The sequence below is a fragment of the Rhamphochromis sp. 'chilingali' genome (genome assembly GCF_963969265.1).
Source record: "Rhamphochromis sp. 'chilingali' genome assembly, chromosome: 10".
Lineage (NCBI taxonomy): Eukaryota > Metazoa > Chordata > Actinopteri > Cichliformes > Cichlidae > Rhamphochromis > Rhamphochromis sp. 'chilingali'.
The window spans coordinates 8119774-8137282 of record NC_137937.1 but is presented as its reverse complement, the minus strand read 5'-3'; the positions used below and the strand labels follow the sequence as shown (position 1 = coordinate 8137282).

The 17509-nt window shown below is 41.7% G+C and overlaps 1 protein-coding gene and 1 long non-coding RNA gene across 2 annotated transcripts in view; one reads left to right on the top strand and one right to left on the bottom strand.

The window, feature by feature from the left end:
- Positions 1–3777: 3777 nt before the first annotated feature.
- LOC308403912 (zinc metalloproteinase-disintegrin-like VLAIP-B) overlaps positions 3778–17509 on the top strand; it is a gene marked incomplete at its 5' end in the record, with an annotated part of 110437 nt that continues 96705 nt past the window's right edge. Inside the window, 2 exons of the mRNA XM_080893707.1 lie at positions 3778–3788; positions 3852–3868. Of these exons, the coding sequence (XP_080749833.1) occupies positions 3778–3788; positions 3852–3868 (28 nt within the window). The remainder of the gene's footprint in view (positions 3789–3851; positions 3869–17509) is intronic.
- On the bottom strand, positions 10547–15635 carry LOC308403860. Its single transcript, XR_013972988.1, has 2 exons — positions 11814–15635; positions 10547–11783 (listed from the first exon to the last, which is right to left on the bottom strand). It is a non-coding gene; the product is annotated as an uncharacterized lncRNA (long non-coding RNA).

The window sequence follows — 17509 nt, the reverse complement described above, 5'->3', positions numbered from 1 at the left end:
AAAAACTCGGGTGTGGGAGGAGTTCGGAGAGGCCATGGAAAAAGACTTTCGGACTGCCTCGAAGAGATTCTGGCAAACCGTCAGACGTCTCAGGAGGGGAAAGCGGTGCTCTACCTGCACTGTGTATAGTGCTGGCGGAGCGCTGCTGACGTCGACTGAGAAAATTGTCAGGCGGTGGAAGGAATACTTCGAGGACCTCCTTAATCCCACTGACACGTCTTCCGAGGAGGAAGCAGAGTCTGGGGATGAGGGGAATGACCCGCCAATTTCCGGGGGCGAGGTCACTGAGGCAGTTAAACAACTCCTTGGTGGCAGAGCCCCTGGTGTTGATGAGGTCCGCCCCGAGTTCCTGAAGGCTCTGGACGTTGTAGGGCTGTCCTGGTTGACACGCCTCTGCAATGTTGCGTGGAGATCAGGGGCAGTACCTGTGGACTGGCAGACCGGGGTGGTGGTCCCCATCTTTAAGAAAGGGGACCGGAGGGTGTGTTCCAACTACAGGGGGATCACACTCCTCAGCCTCCCTGGGAAAGTCTATGCCAGGGTGCTGGAAAGGAGAGTTCGTCCGTTAGTCGAACCTCGGATACAGGAGGAACAATGCGGTTTTCGTCCTGGTCGCGGAACACTGGACCAGCTCTTTATCCTCTCCAGGATACTTGAGGGTGCATGGGAGTTTGCCCAACCAGTCTACATGTGTTTTGTGGACTTGGAGAAGGCATTCGACCGTGTCCCTCGGGGTGTCCTGTGGGAGGTGTTGCGGGAATATGGGGTGTCTGGCCCATTGCTATGGGCCATTCGATCCCTATACAACTGTTGCAAGAGCTTGGTTCGCATTGCCGGCAATAAGTCGGACTCGTTCCCGGTGGGTGATGGGCTCCGCCAGGGCTGCCCTTTGTCTCCGGTTCTGTTCATAATTTTTATGGACAGGATTTCTAGGCGCAGCCAAGTGGCGGAGGGCTTTCGCTTTGGTGGCCTCAGAATCTCATCTCTGATTTTTGCAGATGATGTGGTTCTGTTGGCTTCATCGGGTGAGGGCCTCCAGCTCGCACTGGAACGGTTCGCAGCCGAGTGTTAAGCAGCGGGAATGAGGATCAGCACCTCCAAATCTGAGGCCATGGTTCTCAGCCGGAAAAGGGTGGAGTGCCCACTCCGGGTCGGGGATGAGTTCCTGCCCCAAGTGGAGGAGTTCAAGTATCTCGGGGTCCTGTTCGCGAGTGATGGGAGAAGGGAGCCGGAGATCGACAGACGGATTGGGGCTGCAGCTGCAGTAATGCGGACGCTGCACCGGTCCGTCGTGGTGAAGAGGGAGCTGAGTGTAAAAGCGAAGCTCTCAATTTACCGGTCGATCTACGTCCCTACCCTCACCTATGGCCACGAGCTGTGGGTAGTGACCGAAAGAACGAGATCGCGGATACAAGCGGCAGAAATGAGCTTCCTCCGAAGGGTGGCTGGCCTCTCCCTTAGAGATAGGGTGAGAAGTTCGGCCATCCGGGAGGGGCTCAGAGTAGAGCAGCTGCTGCTCCACATCGAAAGGAGCCAGCTGAGGTGGTTCGGGCATCTGACAAGGATGCCCCCTGGGCGCCTCCTGGGTGAGGTGTTCCAGGCATGTCCCACCGGGAGGAGGCCCCGGGGCAGACCCAGGACACGCTGGAGAGATTATATCTCTCGGCTGGCCTGGGAACGCCTTGGTATTCCCCCGGATAAGCTGGAGGAGGTGGCTGGGGAGAGGGAGGTCTGGGCCTCTTTGCTTAGGCTGCTGCCCCCGCGACCCGGCGGATGAAGATGGATGGATGGATGGAAAAATAGGTGCTGTAAGGAAGAGGACTCCCTTACTGCATTTATTTATATTATATGTATAGCACTTTGGAGCACACCTTTCACTTTATTAAAAGCACCTTATCAAGCACTTTATGAGCATTGCACTTTAAGCATGGATTTGCACACAAGAAGTTTAAATATTTGTTGACTGTTTGTTGGGAATTTTAAAATCAGTTGGTGGCCTTGTTTCAGATCCTGCACAGCTGCTCCTCGTCAAGGAATGTGGTGGTTGTCTGTCAGGAGAGAAGAATGGTGATTGAGATTGTGATTAAGGTTTACCAGTAAGGAAAACTAATGCAAATGTGTGTGTGAAATCTAGGGATAAAAGTGGTGCAAATAAGTGCTTGTAAGTTAATGATTACTCACCTTTCTTGCCTGGTGTTTGGGCAAATGTTTCCCTGGGGGTCCAGACACCATTTAAAGGTTCCGGGAGAGTCCATTGGTAAAGAGAGTGTGGTGAATCTTGTTGTGCTTGGGTTTCTGGGTTTTTATAATATTGGGTTTGGTGTAACATTAAAGTGTGAAATATTTATTAATATGTAAATGTGAAATGTATTTATGTATTTATTTATTCTTATTGATATATTGTATACTGTGGTGGAAGGTTGGGATTTAAGAATTTACCTGAGAGTGGAATGATGGTTAAGTCTGTGACAGCTGAACATATTTAAGGCTGCCAGTTGTCATTAGAGGATGGATTTTTGTGCTGTGAAGAAGCTCGACAAGTTAATTGTTGTAAGGAGAGCTGTATAGCAAATAAATACGTTGTTCCACTACACTTGCCTTGGTCCATCTCACTGTGTTTCCAGCCGCTAAGGGCTGCCCTGTTACAGGTGCAAAAGTTGTATAAGTATGAATTTATTTTGGATTTTCTCTCAGAAGTGTAAACTGTCAAGTTTTACCAGAAAATAAGACTCAGATGCACGACTCTCAAGCAGTTTAACATAAAACTGACCTTGTGTTGAAGTCAATGAGATCCAAACAAATCCACAAAGAATCTAGTTATTCATCTAGAATCAAGTAAATCCAAAATATGAACTTGGGAACATGAGAATGAAGAGAATCCAAAATCAGGCAGGTAAAAGTCAAGAAGGGATAACGGGGAGCAGTGGCGTGTCCAGCGGGGTGGCCTGGGGGGGCACAGGCCACCCCCACAACCAGACTGGCCACCCCAGGTGCCACCCCAAAGGCAAAACAATAAAATTCAATGAAATGTCAAATGTTCGATTATGTTTTCACAGTGAAGCTCAGATATCCGAGTGCAAGTGAATGCAGCATCGGCTTCTGCGCTGTGTGCATCATGTTAGCAAAGGTAGGAGAGCCAAGCATGAAAGATGGCACCGCAGAAAACAGTTTTTCGGAGAAAGATTAACAGGTTAAGATAGCTGGACAGGCCATCGGTCATACCGGGCAAATGCCCGGTGTGCTGATGACTTATTTTATTTATTTTTTTTGTAACGGCATGAACAATGAGAGGTGGTAGATTCGCAGAGGTGTGGACTCGAGTCACATGACTTGGACTCGAGTCAGACTCGAGTTATTAATTTTATGACTTTAGACTTGACTTGAAAAAATGTTCTAAGACTTGTGACTTGACTTGGACTTTTACACCAATGACTTGGGACTTGAATTGGACTTGAACCGGTTTACTTGAAAAGACTTGATATTTTACCCCAAATATAAAATTTAACATGCATATTATATAGAGATTGAAAATGTGACGTCATTCACGGGTAGAACCGCAAAGGATTCTGGGAACTCGTGGCAAGCGGTCAAGCGGTACTAGCGCACGCAGGCTTTCAATTAAAATCAGTTATACAGCGATAAAAAGAAACACAAAAATGTCAAGAAGCTGTTGTATTATTAACTGCAATAGCCGGTCGCATGACAGCCACGGGAAGCCGACGGGTAAAGAGATCGGTTGTTATCGGATTACGTCGTTGAAGAGAAATTGTTCGAGCCATGTTTCCGAAGTAACAAAGAGGCGACGGATGGCCTGGATTGCAGCCATTCAAAGACCAATTATAACGTCCCAGAACACTCCAGCTCACAGGTTAGTCTGCTCCAAGCATTTACACGAAGGTCAGTGTTTTTTAGTAGTAGTTAATACGTCATTTTCATAACATAATTGGTGATATAGGTTACAAGCAAGTCTGGCGCTGAACAGAAATTGTCGCGCTATGCTCCTTTATTTATTGTGCATAAATAGTGAATTGTCCTGACACAATATTGCGTTTCGCTTCTGTTATTATGGTACATTGACAAAAACATATACTTTTATTCACAGGATAAAACAGTTGTTTTGTATCACTAATTGCCCAGTACGATTACAGCATACAGTATTATTGTCACTGCTACATTTCTGTGATGCTACCAGAAATGATTTCCACTGCTAATTAATTACCATTGAGCTCAAAGGTCCTATTAATAAACGGTTAACGAATGTGTATTTATGACGACAATTTGTGAGACTGGTAAACTTATGATACTTACGATGGTCTTTACTTTCTACACGGTGCATTTCAAGGTCCTGCACCCATCCGGCGGTAAACTGTACCTGGGCTTGTTGCAGTGACCTGAAGTTACTAAACTTCATGAGTGTATGCACTCACTCCAAGAAGCGTATAATTATAAATATGCATATAAATATGCTACGATGAGATAGCTGACTTCATCTAACTAGCAAATGTTGTCCAGGCTACGTTGGTGATACAGTTTTTTTAATGTGTATGATATTTTTGTCATGCGATTTTAAAGCCGGTCCTACAACCGCATCCAAGAATAACATGCAGCTTATCTCAGAACTGTCGGTGAAAATTATTCTTGGAGCTAGGTTTAATTGAGCTGCATTTTAAAGAGGTGCAATTTCACAATTTGTGTATATTTTCTAAGTTCACTATTTTGTCATGTGTTGAGAAAAACACAGATTTAAAAATTACATGGTCTAATATTTACATTTAGCATATAACTGCAACATTATTTTTTCATTTTTTTTTTTTAAAGACTCGAAAGGACTTGAAATTCAAAGTTTCAGACTTGTGACTTGACTCGGACTTTTACACCAGTGACTTGAGACTCGACTCTGACTTGCCTGACATTACTTGAGACTTGACTTGAGACTTGAGGATAAAGACTTGAGACTTACTTGAGACTTGCAAAACAATGACTTGGTCCCACCTCTGTAGATTCGCCAGATGCAGGTCGATCTGTAGAAATAACTCCGTTGTTTGGTGGTGGCTATGGCGGGGCTTCCGCAGAGGCCAGCAGGTGGATGAGGGAAGGGGAGGCAGGAGGAGAGCCCCGAGGCAGCCACCAGTCCGAGTGTCAGGTGAACTGAACTTCAGGTAAGAAGTTATGACCTGCAGTCTATCTGGGTCAGATATAAACCAAGTTTAGGTGGAGTTTGTTTTCGTTGTGCTGACTTTTTACCGTCAGTTACAATACCTCATACTGCGTGAGCTAGCATGACGGAGTTTCTATACAGCTGGGTGGGTGCTATGATGTTACTGATAGTGAACTTTATTTTATTCATAAGGTTAGTAGAGTTGCCAACGGCTCCTTAAAAAATGGAATGGTCCCTCATTCAGAGAAAATATTACACGTTTCGTATTGAGCTGAGAAGAGACGCAGTTTGTCCCGAACTTTAGCTAGAATGGAAAAAGACACAAAGCTGGAGTTATTCTGTTGTTACGCTGCACAGCTGCCTCTTCTTCTCTCATTCTCTCCCCCTGCCTCTCCTGTTGCTACTTCAATCATGAAACTGATCAATGATCAGCTGATCGGCTCTCTTGTTTATTTATCGCCCACTTTGCGCCAGAAAGAGGAAACCAGTGAATGTCGCGCTAAACAACAGCAGCACGTTTAAGCTTGATCAGCTGTTGTTAGAATTTATTTAATATTAATGTCTAGTATCAGCTGATGTTTGCTGGAGCCACAGCTGTAAAACTGCTGGTCATGATGGTTTGTATATGTGGTGAGAGGGAAACATGAAGATGAAACCAGGAGATGTCCTTACTGAATCATCAGAGCTGAACAGGTGATGGAGAAACAGGTTTACCTTTTAGGTGACATGAATGAGTTGAAGTTATGAACTGTTTCTGAGAGACAAATAACACCAGGATCCTTTTCTAAGCAGCTGACAGCTGGTAACTGTGCAGGGGCGGGTCTAGGAAAGTTTTGCCAGGGGGCCAGGTAGGGCATTAACAGGGAGAGGGGGGCACAAAGAAATACTTTTCTTTCTTATTCTCATTTAAAATACCTAGCTTTTATTAAATAATTATCTAAATCTTACAACCAAAGTTTTTATCTGACGTAAAATGTATAGAAATCATACATATACCAACAAGACTGTACATCACTGTCACAACAGCGTTTGTTTTCATTCAAAGTCTTTATGGCTTTAATACCTGGTGGGTCGGTCTGTAGTGAAAATGCCTGATTTTCTGTCCCAGTCCAGCCCTGCAGGTTAATACTGGCAGTGTCACCATGCCAGCTGACTGTATTTCATCATCAGCCAGTGTTGTTCTTTATCAATATTACCAAAGTTTACATAAGGCAGCATAGAAAGTATTTACTTGCTTTCAGGTTTTATTCAAATGTTAGTCTTTTCAGTTGTTTCCCCACTTTTTTCCTGTTTCAAAATCAAACACCAGTTTGTGAGAAGATTATCTTCTTTTTTAACAGGCAGATAAAGTTTTGCATTGGCTAATTTGTCAATTGTATGTTAAAAATGTTCGTATTTTAATATTCAAAAATGTTTTTGCCCAAAACATATGTGCACTACATGTCAGTAAAAATACTGTGCAAATATTGCCGTCCTTGAATGCTGAGTAAGCACTGACAAAGCACTGATTGTATCTCTTGTACTTTATCAACGCAGTATCTAAAAACTTTGCACCGTAGTGGTTAAAATCTCATTATAATAAGAGTTAAAAGTGCATTCGGTTATTAGGTTTACAGGGTTATTGAATTATGGTTAACGGTTGGTAGATTTGTTTTTAACATTATCTGCCAATTACATCTGCCACCCAAATATCCAAATACAACAGGAAGTAACTAAAGAAAGAAACATCCAACACGGATGCGGGACTAGACCAAAATAAAAGTATAAAAGAAAACAATTCTAACAGAAGGCAACAAAAAAACTCAGCCAACAATAATCTTTTGTAAATAGTCAATCTATATCATACATATGTTTAAATCTATGTTACACATAGGTATATCTATAAGCTCTTACCCAATCTTTTCTTATAAAACACTATTATGTACAATTAAAAACTATTTCATCAAATACATTTACTGTTGCAGAATTATCAGTTGTTTTTTGATATTTTCTTCACAAATTTAAGGATTGTAGCTGACAGATCCTCTTTTTATAGTTTAACATGTTGCCTCTAGTGCTTTAACATATGTTCACTTAGAACCAAGTTTGATTTAATTGACTTCAGCTTGAACATCATGCAAGACTTGTGGGAAGATTTCAGTGGATCCTGAAGAGGACAGCCCTTTCATCCTTGAACTTCGATGAGCAGCGCTGGAAAGTGTAAGGGCAGAATGTTAAAAGCTTAAAAGGTTTGTTACAACACACCAGAGCTCTCATCTGTTACTTTGCAGTGGGAGTCAGGCTTCTATCTATGGGGAGGCTTGTAAAAAAGAACACAGAATTTAATTATTAAAAACAAGGCTGAGATTGTAGAGTGGGGACATGGTGGAGTTCAGAAACCAGAGGGCTGTCATGTGTGCCTCAATTCACCTTTGCAGACTCAGCAGAATCTTTCCAATGGTGGGAAATGAGACTGGAAGCCAATAGAGAATGAAAGTGTTGACATTTTGCTCTCTATTACACTTTAATGTTTTCTCTTTCTCTTTGATAGCAGAGTAAAGGCAAGGATCAGACAGTTTGCAGAAAGAAGCTATAAAAGCATTGAGCTATGGCTTTACTGTGGAGGTTTAACTTGAGGGTGTTAGGAATCTCTGAGGACTCACCTCAGCCTACTTATTGCTGTAAGTTTCTGTAATGCTGTTTTATTTTCTCAGTGGGTAGTGTGATATTATTCTGTTATTATATGTTACCTTATATATGTAATCAAAGTAGTTGAATTAGAATACTGCTGTAGATCATATTATACCCTTTAAAATAGAGTGTGTGAGCTGTATGTAGTTTAGTTCTCATTATACTTTTGAGTTAACAGAACATATTCACATATTAGTTCATTAGATAAATGTGCATCACTCTGTATCCTTGATCTGCTGGGAATGTGTTACACTGTTTTCTTGACATGCTTAATTGTTGAATCATGAAGAGAAGGTTGTAAGCAGGAGACTCTGTGTCTAAAGACAGGGGAGATAGACAGACCACATTCCACACCCCCACCTTACAGAAAGCAGAGAAACAACTGCCGAGGTCATAACTTAGGCGCTGTAACAGAGAAAAAATGTGATGTTTTGGCTTTTACGACTAGCTGGGGGCCACTAGAGACTATAAAAAGCTGAGCAACCCGTCACCATTTTGAGACATGTGCCTGACCCTCTGGTAGCATCTCTCCCGTCCGGACGTTCTAATGCTCTTATTGTTGAATTGTATGGAAATAAATGATTGTTGATTGAGCATTGATACACCGAGTATTGTCCTTCCTTCAGCCCAAAGATTCAAAGAACTGCGTGTTTTCAACAACTTGGTGCCGTGACCCGGATCTTTGGTGTGCTGAGGAGGTGTAGATTTGACCTTTGGTGAGATCGTGAGGCGAGGTGAACAGAGGACCGGTCCAAAAATAAAAAGGTAAGCACAGCCTGTTGTATTATAAATACCAAATGTGCATATTGGGCTTTCCAAATTAATCTGTTCACTGAGTCACATGTATTTTCACTGTAAATTTGTCGGTGTCTGGTTTTTGGCGCAAGATACTAACAACATAAGTTGAGGCTGAATTCCAGTGTGTTAAATAAACTGCTTCTACCGAGAAACTAATAAGACACTACGTTGAGCTAGTTGCAGTGAACTGCTTCTACCGAGAAACTAATAAGATATTACGTTGAGCTAGTTGCAGCCACTTTACCTTCCACATTTAATTTTGTCTAATACTGGCTTCTGTAGCAATAATACGTTAGAATTTCTTCTGAAGACGCGGCCATTAGTTCAGTACATTGAAGTTGAGGTTTGTTTATTTTGTTTATGGTGTCAGTGATGTCCTGGCTTTTGCCGGCTATGAAATAGAAGTTGATTTAAGGACAAGCAGATACTGGCTTCACGGTGCAGTTGGACGCTGGCAACGCGAGAGCGAAACACGTCCGTAGGTTTGGTTTATGATACGGCGTGTTCCGGTGGTGCGGCCGTGAAGTGCAGTAGTGGTTGGTGCTAATTTTAGTACATTTGATAGAGGTTTTGACGGTGGTTTGTGGCGTCAGTCGAGTATAAAGGGCTGCGGCCATAATACAAAGTAAAAATTTAAGTAAATAGCAACACCTGGTTTATGATGTCAGGTATAACTTCGGGGATGCAAGCATCACTTTTATGATGCGACTTTGCCCCGTGGTGGCGGTCATAAGCGCAGAGAAAAGGGTATTTTGGTCTATGGTGCAGTGTGCTTTAAGAAGATCTAATAGTTGAGCTCAGAGGTTTCTGTGTAAAATTCCCGCTGAGGAAAAGTGTTGTGTGTGAGTGTCAAAGCGCGCTCTGGGTGAGAGAGTGTGTGTGAAGCTGCGAGGCGCGCTCTGGGTGCTGTCTTGTGGGTGAAGCGCGCACTGAGTGAGAGTGTGACTGAGGCGCGCTCTGAGTGTGTTTTGTGTGGAGTGTGAAGCGTGAACACAGTGACAGTGACGGTTAATGTGTTTGATTAGGAGGACATTAGAGCAAATACACATTTTAGGATCAAAGGTTGATGCCTAGTGTACCTGTGGAACATTTGCCCTAGGAGTGGCGACCCTCCTGTCCGTGGACGCGTGGCCAGGACCGGCGGCGTCCGGGTGCCGAGGTGGTGACTTGGGGAGGTGAGGGCCCCCGCATAGCTACGGATATAACACTGGAACGGCCGTGTAATCACGGGTTCACATTTATTCCGGACTAGAACAAGACACATTTTGCGAACAAACGTTGAGTCTAGATTAGTAAAGAAATATAAAAAGGTTGAATTCCTCGTTTCAGTGGTTGAAATTGTTGTGTGCCTGTCCCCTGACGAGTGTGAAATTAAAATAAAGAGGGAATTTGGAGCCACATAGAGATAGACGGGCATAATTGGGTGTATTACTCTGTGGTGTAATAAAAATAAAAAGGAGAGATAGTAAGAGGTGTGCAGTGGAGAATTATGGAGGAGTACAGAGAGGAATGTGTTGGGAGACTGGCGTACAGTTTACGCTGTCAAGGTAGGCGGGTTGCCTGCTTATCTGTTTAACAGTGATGAAAATGAAATTAAATAAATCTCTTAGTGTGTTAATACAGGAAGCTGCGGACCTGGACCAACTGCCCCCACAAGCACAGCGGCCGAAGCAAAATTATAGGTAATGGGAACCACACCCAGCACGAATCAGCAGCTGTGAAAAAGACAGCAGCAAGGAGAGAATTAGAGGAGAAATTAAGAGAAGTTTTAACACATAAAATTGGGGCCAACGGACTTGTGGAGGTTGGGAAGGCGTCCGGAGCATCACAACAAAAAGGTGAAACAAAAACACACACAAGCAGAGAAATCTGAGAGAAAGGCTCCTTTTAAGGTAACGCCTAGTTTGAGAAAAGATAAAATTAACCTGCTTTTATACAAATGCACATACACGCAATGAAGAAACAGCTTACACTCATGAACACGTGAAGATTTTCCAGCAAGGTTAAAGAAAAATTAACATACTTAAATGATGAAGTCTATACATTACTGACAAAGAAACCCTCTGGGTTGCAGGACAACAATTTAACTAAAAAAAAAAAAAAAAAAAAAAGGAACACTGGTCTAACCAACCAGGCAAGACGCAACAAATTTAGTGGTTAAAAGAGTCAAATTGTGACATGTTTTCTGTTGATTGATTAATAAAAGTGATTACTGAATGAAAGAAAGTTCCTTTTTTGGGCTTTTAAACATGATCTTAAGAATTTTAACAGGTGCATGTTGTCCTGTCAACTTGGTGGGTTAGGAGTTGATTATATCGGGAGAGAAAAAACAAAAAAAGGGGGAGAGAAGGCTGACACAGGGCCTGGCCCCATTGCCTCCCCTCTGAATAACACAGCCAACACAACAACATTTTCCTGTTCGTTTGTTTTTGTTTGTTTTTGTTTTGTTTTGTTTTTGTTTTTTCTATACATATTTAATTACAGGCTGCTTTGCCGGCCCTGAAAGCCGAGGCTGACTGGACTCCTGCTCTCCCCCATACGTGACACTGACCAAATGCTGCAACAGCTGGACCCACAACAACGACCTGAGAATGTCAACAGACCTGCAGGAATGTGATCTCATACAGCCGAGACGGAGAGCACTAAACCTAAGGCCCGTTTCACTACACGGGGGAAAATTCCCAGACTGCGTCAGCTGACAGAGCTGTGACGAGACGCCCGCCAAGCCCGAATGACAAGTAAGGCCGAGCGAAAGAATGCTGACCTTGATAACTTTGCATTCACACTGTGCAGGACAGTGATGGACCAACACGGATGATCGGGTGGCGAAAAAGGGCGTGACCGAGACAAGAGGAGTAACTGAGGACAGAAGGCACCTCAGAATGGACAAAAACACAGAAGAAGATGCAGGTTTTACCTGCGGTGAACATCGACACTGGAGAAAGGACCGCCCCAATTGGGGTCAGAACCAGGACGGACTGAATTTTGAGCAGCAGCAGCAGCAATGGTCGCAAACAAACTGAAAAAGGAGGGGAGCAGGACCCCAGGGCACGCTTCAGGCCGTGGTTTACCCAGAACACCAGAACAGGAAAGTGATGAACACAAACACCCACACAAACACACACATCTACATGCACTGACTCAGAATGAAGAGAAACTACACACACACACACACACATACACACACACACACACACACACACACACACACACACACGCTGATGCAATGAAGAATGCTTTGCTTATGCTGATATGCAAAATGCTGCACACAAACATCCCAATGCATAATTTTTATGAGGAGCCATTGATTACCATTAAATACTTAGAATGTGTTATATGTCACCTAGAAGGCATTTATGTAGATTTTAGGAATAAGCTCTAAAACGGTTTGGTTATGAAAACAATGTCTGTGCGTGATGTCTGTTTATGGCTCAAGGCCTTGACTGAATTCTTTGCTGTGCTTCACACAGCCCTGATGAGGAACAGTGGCACAGAGTGAAATTGATGAATTAATAGTGTAAGTTTAGGTTGGAGTACGGCATTTTCTGTGATTGAGTTTTAATTCAAGGAGGAACAAAAGGTGTTACGGCACCTGAGGTTCTCATTCCCACACAATATTGTCCCAGCAGGAAGCAAAATGTTCCTGTGAATTTCTGGTTGATTGTTTGGTTTTGGTTTAGCGCTAGCTTGATTTTATCAGTGAGCTTTGGCTTGTGTTCTGTCTCGTAAGCGAGAGAGGGATAGTTTTATGCTTGGACATGTCTGCAACGGGCCCTAGTTTGTGTTATTGTTGTTAGTGTTTTGTTGGTTATGTCTGTTTTCGTTTTTGTTACAGTGCACTGGAGAAAAAAACATCTGAGAGGTGTGATCCACCGGTGGTGATATGTTGATATTTTGTGAGTTTATGATTTAACAATCAGCTCTTTGAACCAGGCCTGAAAGATTGAAATTTAAAGCGCTATAAAATATTATTACTGTAAACAGTTGCAAAGTGTGCTTCTCCATGATTGTAATTGGCTTGGGAGAAATTCACTTATAGGGAACACTGATCTAAAAGGATTGCACCGAGTCAATCCGGCCCAAAAAACAACAAGGAATTGTTTTCCTTTAAAATGATGACGTCATCTTGCTGGTGATGGAGGCTCGAATAGGTTGCGCGGGAGACTCCATTATCAGCAACATCTGGTATGAATGTGTATGGAGGTATGCATGCGAATGGACTGTGATGGACTGTCGACTAAAAGTTTTGACTGACTTGATACTGAGACAATGACTGCACCCACTTTAGGATTAGTAAATGCCAATAAACAATTTATAAACAATTCACCCAGGCGACAAGAGAAGGGTGGATGCTTCGCTTTGTTTTGTTTTTTCAGGAGCAGGAGGATAAGAGAGACTGGAGGAGGAGACTCTAGCTTCACATAAGTATGAACTGCAGACTTAACACTTTGGTTGCTGATTTTGAGTTACTGATGTTTGCATCAAGAAAACTGTGCTATATTAACTGTGTTTTGATTAAGGTATCATGTTATATTATTGGGAATGCCAAATGCTACAGTGGAGAAGACTTTTGATACCACTCATGACTGGAATATGTTATTATTAACCATAGCAGGCCACTGTAAAAAGTCAATTAAATTTTATAGAGGAAAATCGCCAAAATTGAACAATACCTATGAATGACTGGCCACATTCAGAATAGAGATATGCAATAATAAACATTGGTCCACATGATTTAGGTTCTCACTTGAAATAGTAAGTTATTAAATGTAGAATATAATCGACAGGGACATCTGATAGGATGTGGTACTGCAAAAGAACAAGAGCAAAGTAAATAAAGAAAATATTGTGTTTAGTTTGGATAAATTCAAATTAAAATGTACCATTACAAAAAGAATTGGTTAAAACTAATTAAAACTGATATAAAATTGAAAATCTGAAGTCGAAGCTAAATAAAAATAAAAACTGATGAAAATTGCAAAACTATTACAACCCTGGTGCAGAGATTGGCAAATCTGACCAGGAAACGTTATAAAATGGATTGTCAGGATAGTCAGCGTTAAAGCCACTTTTGACAGTCCATACTAGGATGGCATTGGACATCTTCGGGGCAGAAACGGGTTGGTGTGACCAAGGTGTGGTTTGGCTTGTTGTATGTACATTTCAAAATGTTACAGCTCTGGATGGACCAGTTACCAGGGCATGGAAGGATGACAGACTTTATTAAATATGGAGAAGGGAAATGTCCGGGATTGACGATCCTCAGTGATGACAAGGCTGGAGCAACGGTACTCGAGAGAAGAATTTCTGATACTTTCTGAGATATGATGTCACTAACCTTCTCTTTTAATTGTCTAGCTCCAATGAATTGACACATGGGAGTGTGTCAAAAAGGGGGAGTTGACTCCGAACATCAAACAATGGTTTTATGAACATCTTATGACGTTATTTCTGTGTTTAATAATTTAGCTATGGTAAAACTTAAGCGTATAATGTGTTAGACTTAGAAAGGGTTCACTAATTTTTGATTTCTTTTACACACACATAGATTATGATTAGAATAAGTCCTGAACATAATATTTTAAACCAAATTTGAATCATTAGAAGAACAATGGATAACAATATTAGATTATCAAGGCTAGGGAGAGAGGTGTTTTGGTTTTCTGTCTCTTGCAGAGAAAGGAAGAGACACCAGACGGGGACACGGAGATGTGAGGACCCTTCACAGCAGAGACAGATGTAGGGACAGCTGAGACAGCAACGGGGGTCAAGTGTCATGACGTTTTGGGCTCCTGGAGAAGATGGATCCCACAGACACAGCAATAACCATGAAGGGGTTGGCGAAAACCAGGAACACCAGACCAACGAGGTTCGAGAGGCTCTTGGCAAAAAGGGGGACACGCCGGTGAACCCAAAATACACAGATCTTTGTTTGAAATCAGGGCAGAATAATCCCCAGAACTGTGCAATGACTAAAGGGTGGTCTAACCCCGGAGGTCGAAGAAAGAAGCTGAGAATCACCCAACTGGAAGACACTGGTAGCTGCAGCAATAAAAATAAAGGTTAAAAGCTCCTTAGACAGAGGTTCTAGTCTAAGTACATTTGAAAGGTATAAGGGGGCATTAAAATGGGAGTGGAAAACTGGAGCACCAAAATAAAGCTGTGGGAGAACTGGGGAGTGATGGGAGAGTCATCTGTAACTGCTGTTATGGTTGTAAATCTAACTTTGCTTGCATCTGAACTGCGTGAACACAGAGGTCATCCCCCATATGGTCCACCCGTTAAAAGGGGACAGAGGGCCTCAGGATCAAGAAAACCTGGACCTTGCAACGCTGAAGTGCTTGTTATTAGTGATCTCTTTAATGAGAGATCAAAAGAGGGTATTGTGATATTATTCTGTTATTATATGTTACCTTATATATGTAATCAAAGTAGTTGAATTAGAATACTGCTGTAGATCATATTATACCCTTTAAAATAGAGTGTGTGAGCTGTATGTAGTTTAGTTCTCATTATACTTTTGAGTTAACAGAACATATTCACATATTAGTTCATTAGATAAATGTGCATCACTCTGTATCCTTGATCTGCTGGGAATGTGTTACACTGTTTTCTTGACATGCTTAATTGTTGAATCATGAAGAGAAGGTTGTAAGCAGGAGACTCTGTGTCTAAAGACAGGGGAGATAGACAGACCACATTCCACACCCCCACCTTACAGAAAGCAGAGAAACAACTGCCGAGGTCATAACTTAGGCGCTGTAACAGAGAAAAAATGTGATGTTTTGGCTTTTACGACTAGCTGGGGGCCACTAGAGACTATAAAAAGCTGAGCAACCCGTCACCATTTTGAGACATGTGCCTGACCCTCTGGTAGCATCTCTCCCGTCCGGACGTTCTAATGCTCTTATTGTTGAATTGTATGGAAATAAATGATTGTTGATTGAGCATTGATACACCGAGTATTGTCCTTCCTTCAGCCCAAAGATTCAAAGAACTGCGTGTTTTCAACAGTAGCCACAGCAGTAATGCTGCATGCATAATATACAGGATAATATACACTGATCAGCCACAAGATTAAAACCAGTGGCAAGTGAAGTGAACAATTACAGTGTTTCAGTAAGGGTTGTAATTATAATCGTTGGGTCTTAGTATTCATAACTAAATCAAAAATAAAATACATAAATATATAGGAGAACAAAATGAAATAAATATCAAGTTTTATCTTTTAAACAACAGCATTAGCGTCTGATTCCTCATCTCTTTATCTCTTTACTTTTTTATTTATTTTGATTTCAGTAGTCCATTACTCCTCGAATGCCTCCAATAGTAATGGCAATCCCTGATGGCTGTGGCCAGCAGAATAGTGTGCTTCATTAACATACAACAAAAACTGCAGGAAAGGGAAAAGGAACACTTACATTACTAATATAGAATCCATAAATAAACTGTGTCTGTGACTAGTAATAGATACTATAGAATTGAGAGATATTATAGATAATATATTTAAAGCCAAGAAGTCAGTGACAAGCAAAAAAAACCCCAAAACATATGAAGTACATTCTAGGGTCTGTAATCAAATTAGGCTAGGCTGCTAATATGTATTTACATGCAAATGTGCCAATAATGTCCTTCTCTTGATTATTTTCATGTTAGCTTGAAATAAAATACCTCTGTCTGTTGTTGAAGGGTGCAACTTCTGCATGTTTTTTTCCCTGTCATGCTTTAGAGAGGCAAAGCGTGAAATAGATACAGTGGACTGGCATGTCTAACACACGCTTCTGACATGATATCAGTTTGGCTCAATGTAGCAGTTTGTACATATCAACATATCTACATAACAACTCCAGTCAGGGGACAGAACAAGTCCAAAGATTTATTAATATAGTAATAGTTCTTTTTTAAACAATCCTTTGGCTGTAGGTAGCTCTGGACAAATAACCAATGTCACTGAATAATCAATGGCCTCTATGAGTTTTATGCTGTGTAGGTCTATCATAAATTTAACATTTCATTCTTAGGCAAGGCAAGGCAAGTTTATTTGTATAGCACAATTCAACAACAAGGTGATTCAAAGTGCTTTACAGAGACATTAGAAACAAGAACAAATAAAAAGCATGATTTAAAATTGATTAAAACAAGCAAATAACCTAACTAACTAATTAACAAACAAACAAACAAACAAACAAAACAGTATATAAAATCAAAACAGATAAAATCAGAACAGTAGATAAAATCAGTAGTTAAATGTAAGTTTTGAAATTTAAGCTTAAAGTGTGGATTTGGTGCTTTATTCAAATGCAGCTGAGAACAGGTGAGTCTTCAACCTGGATTTAAATAAACTGAGTGTTTCAGCTGATCTGAGGCTTTCTGGGAGTTTGTTCCAGATATAAGGAGCATAAAAGCTGAATGCAGCTTCTCCGTGTCTGGTTCTGACTCTGGGAACTGATAAAAGACCGGATCCAGATGACCTGAGGGATCTGGATGGTTCATACTGGGTCAGGAGGTCATTGATGTATTTTGGTCCTAAACCATTCAGAGCTTTATAGGCCAGCATCAGAACTTTAAAGTCTATCCTCTGACGGACAGGCAGCCAGTGTAAAGACCTCAGAGCTGGACTGATGTGGTCCACTTTTTTGGTCTTAGTGAGGACTCGAGCAGCAGAGTTCTGAATGAGCTGTAGTTGTCTGACTGATTTTTTAGGTAGACCTGTAAAGATGCTGTTACAGTAATCAAGCCTACTAAAGATGAATGCATGGACTAGTTTTTCCAGGTCCTGTTGAGACATCAGATCTTTTATCCTTGATATATTCTTGAGGTGATAGTAAGCTGACTTTGTTATTGTCTTAATGTGTTTTTCTAAGTTTAGGTCTGCATCCATCA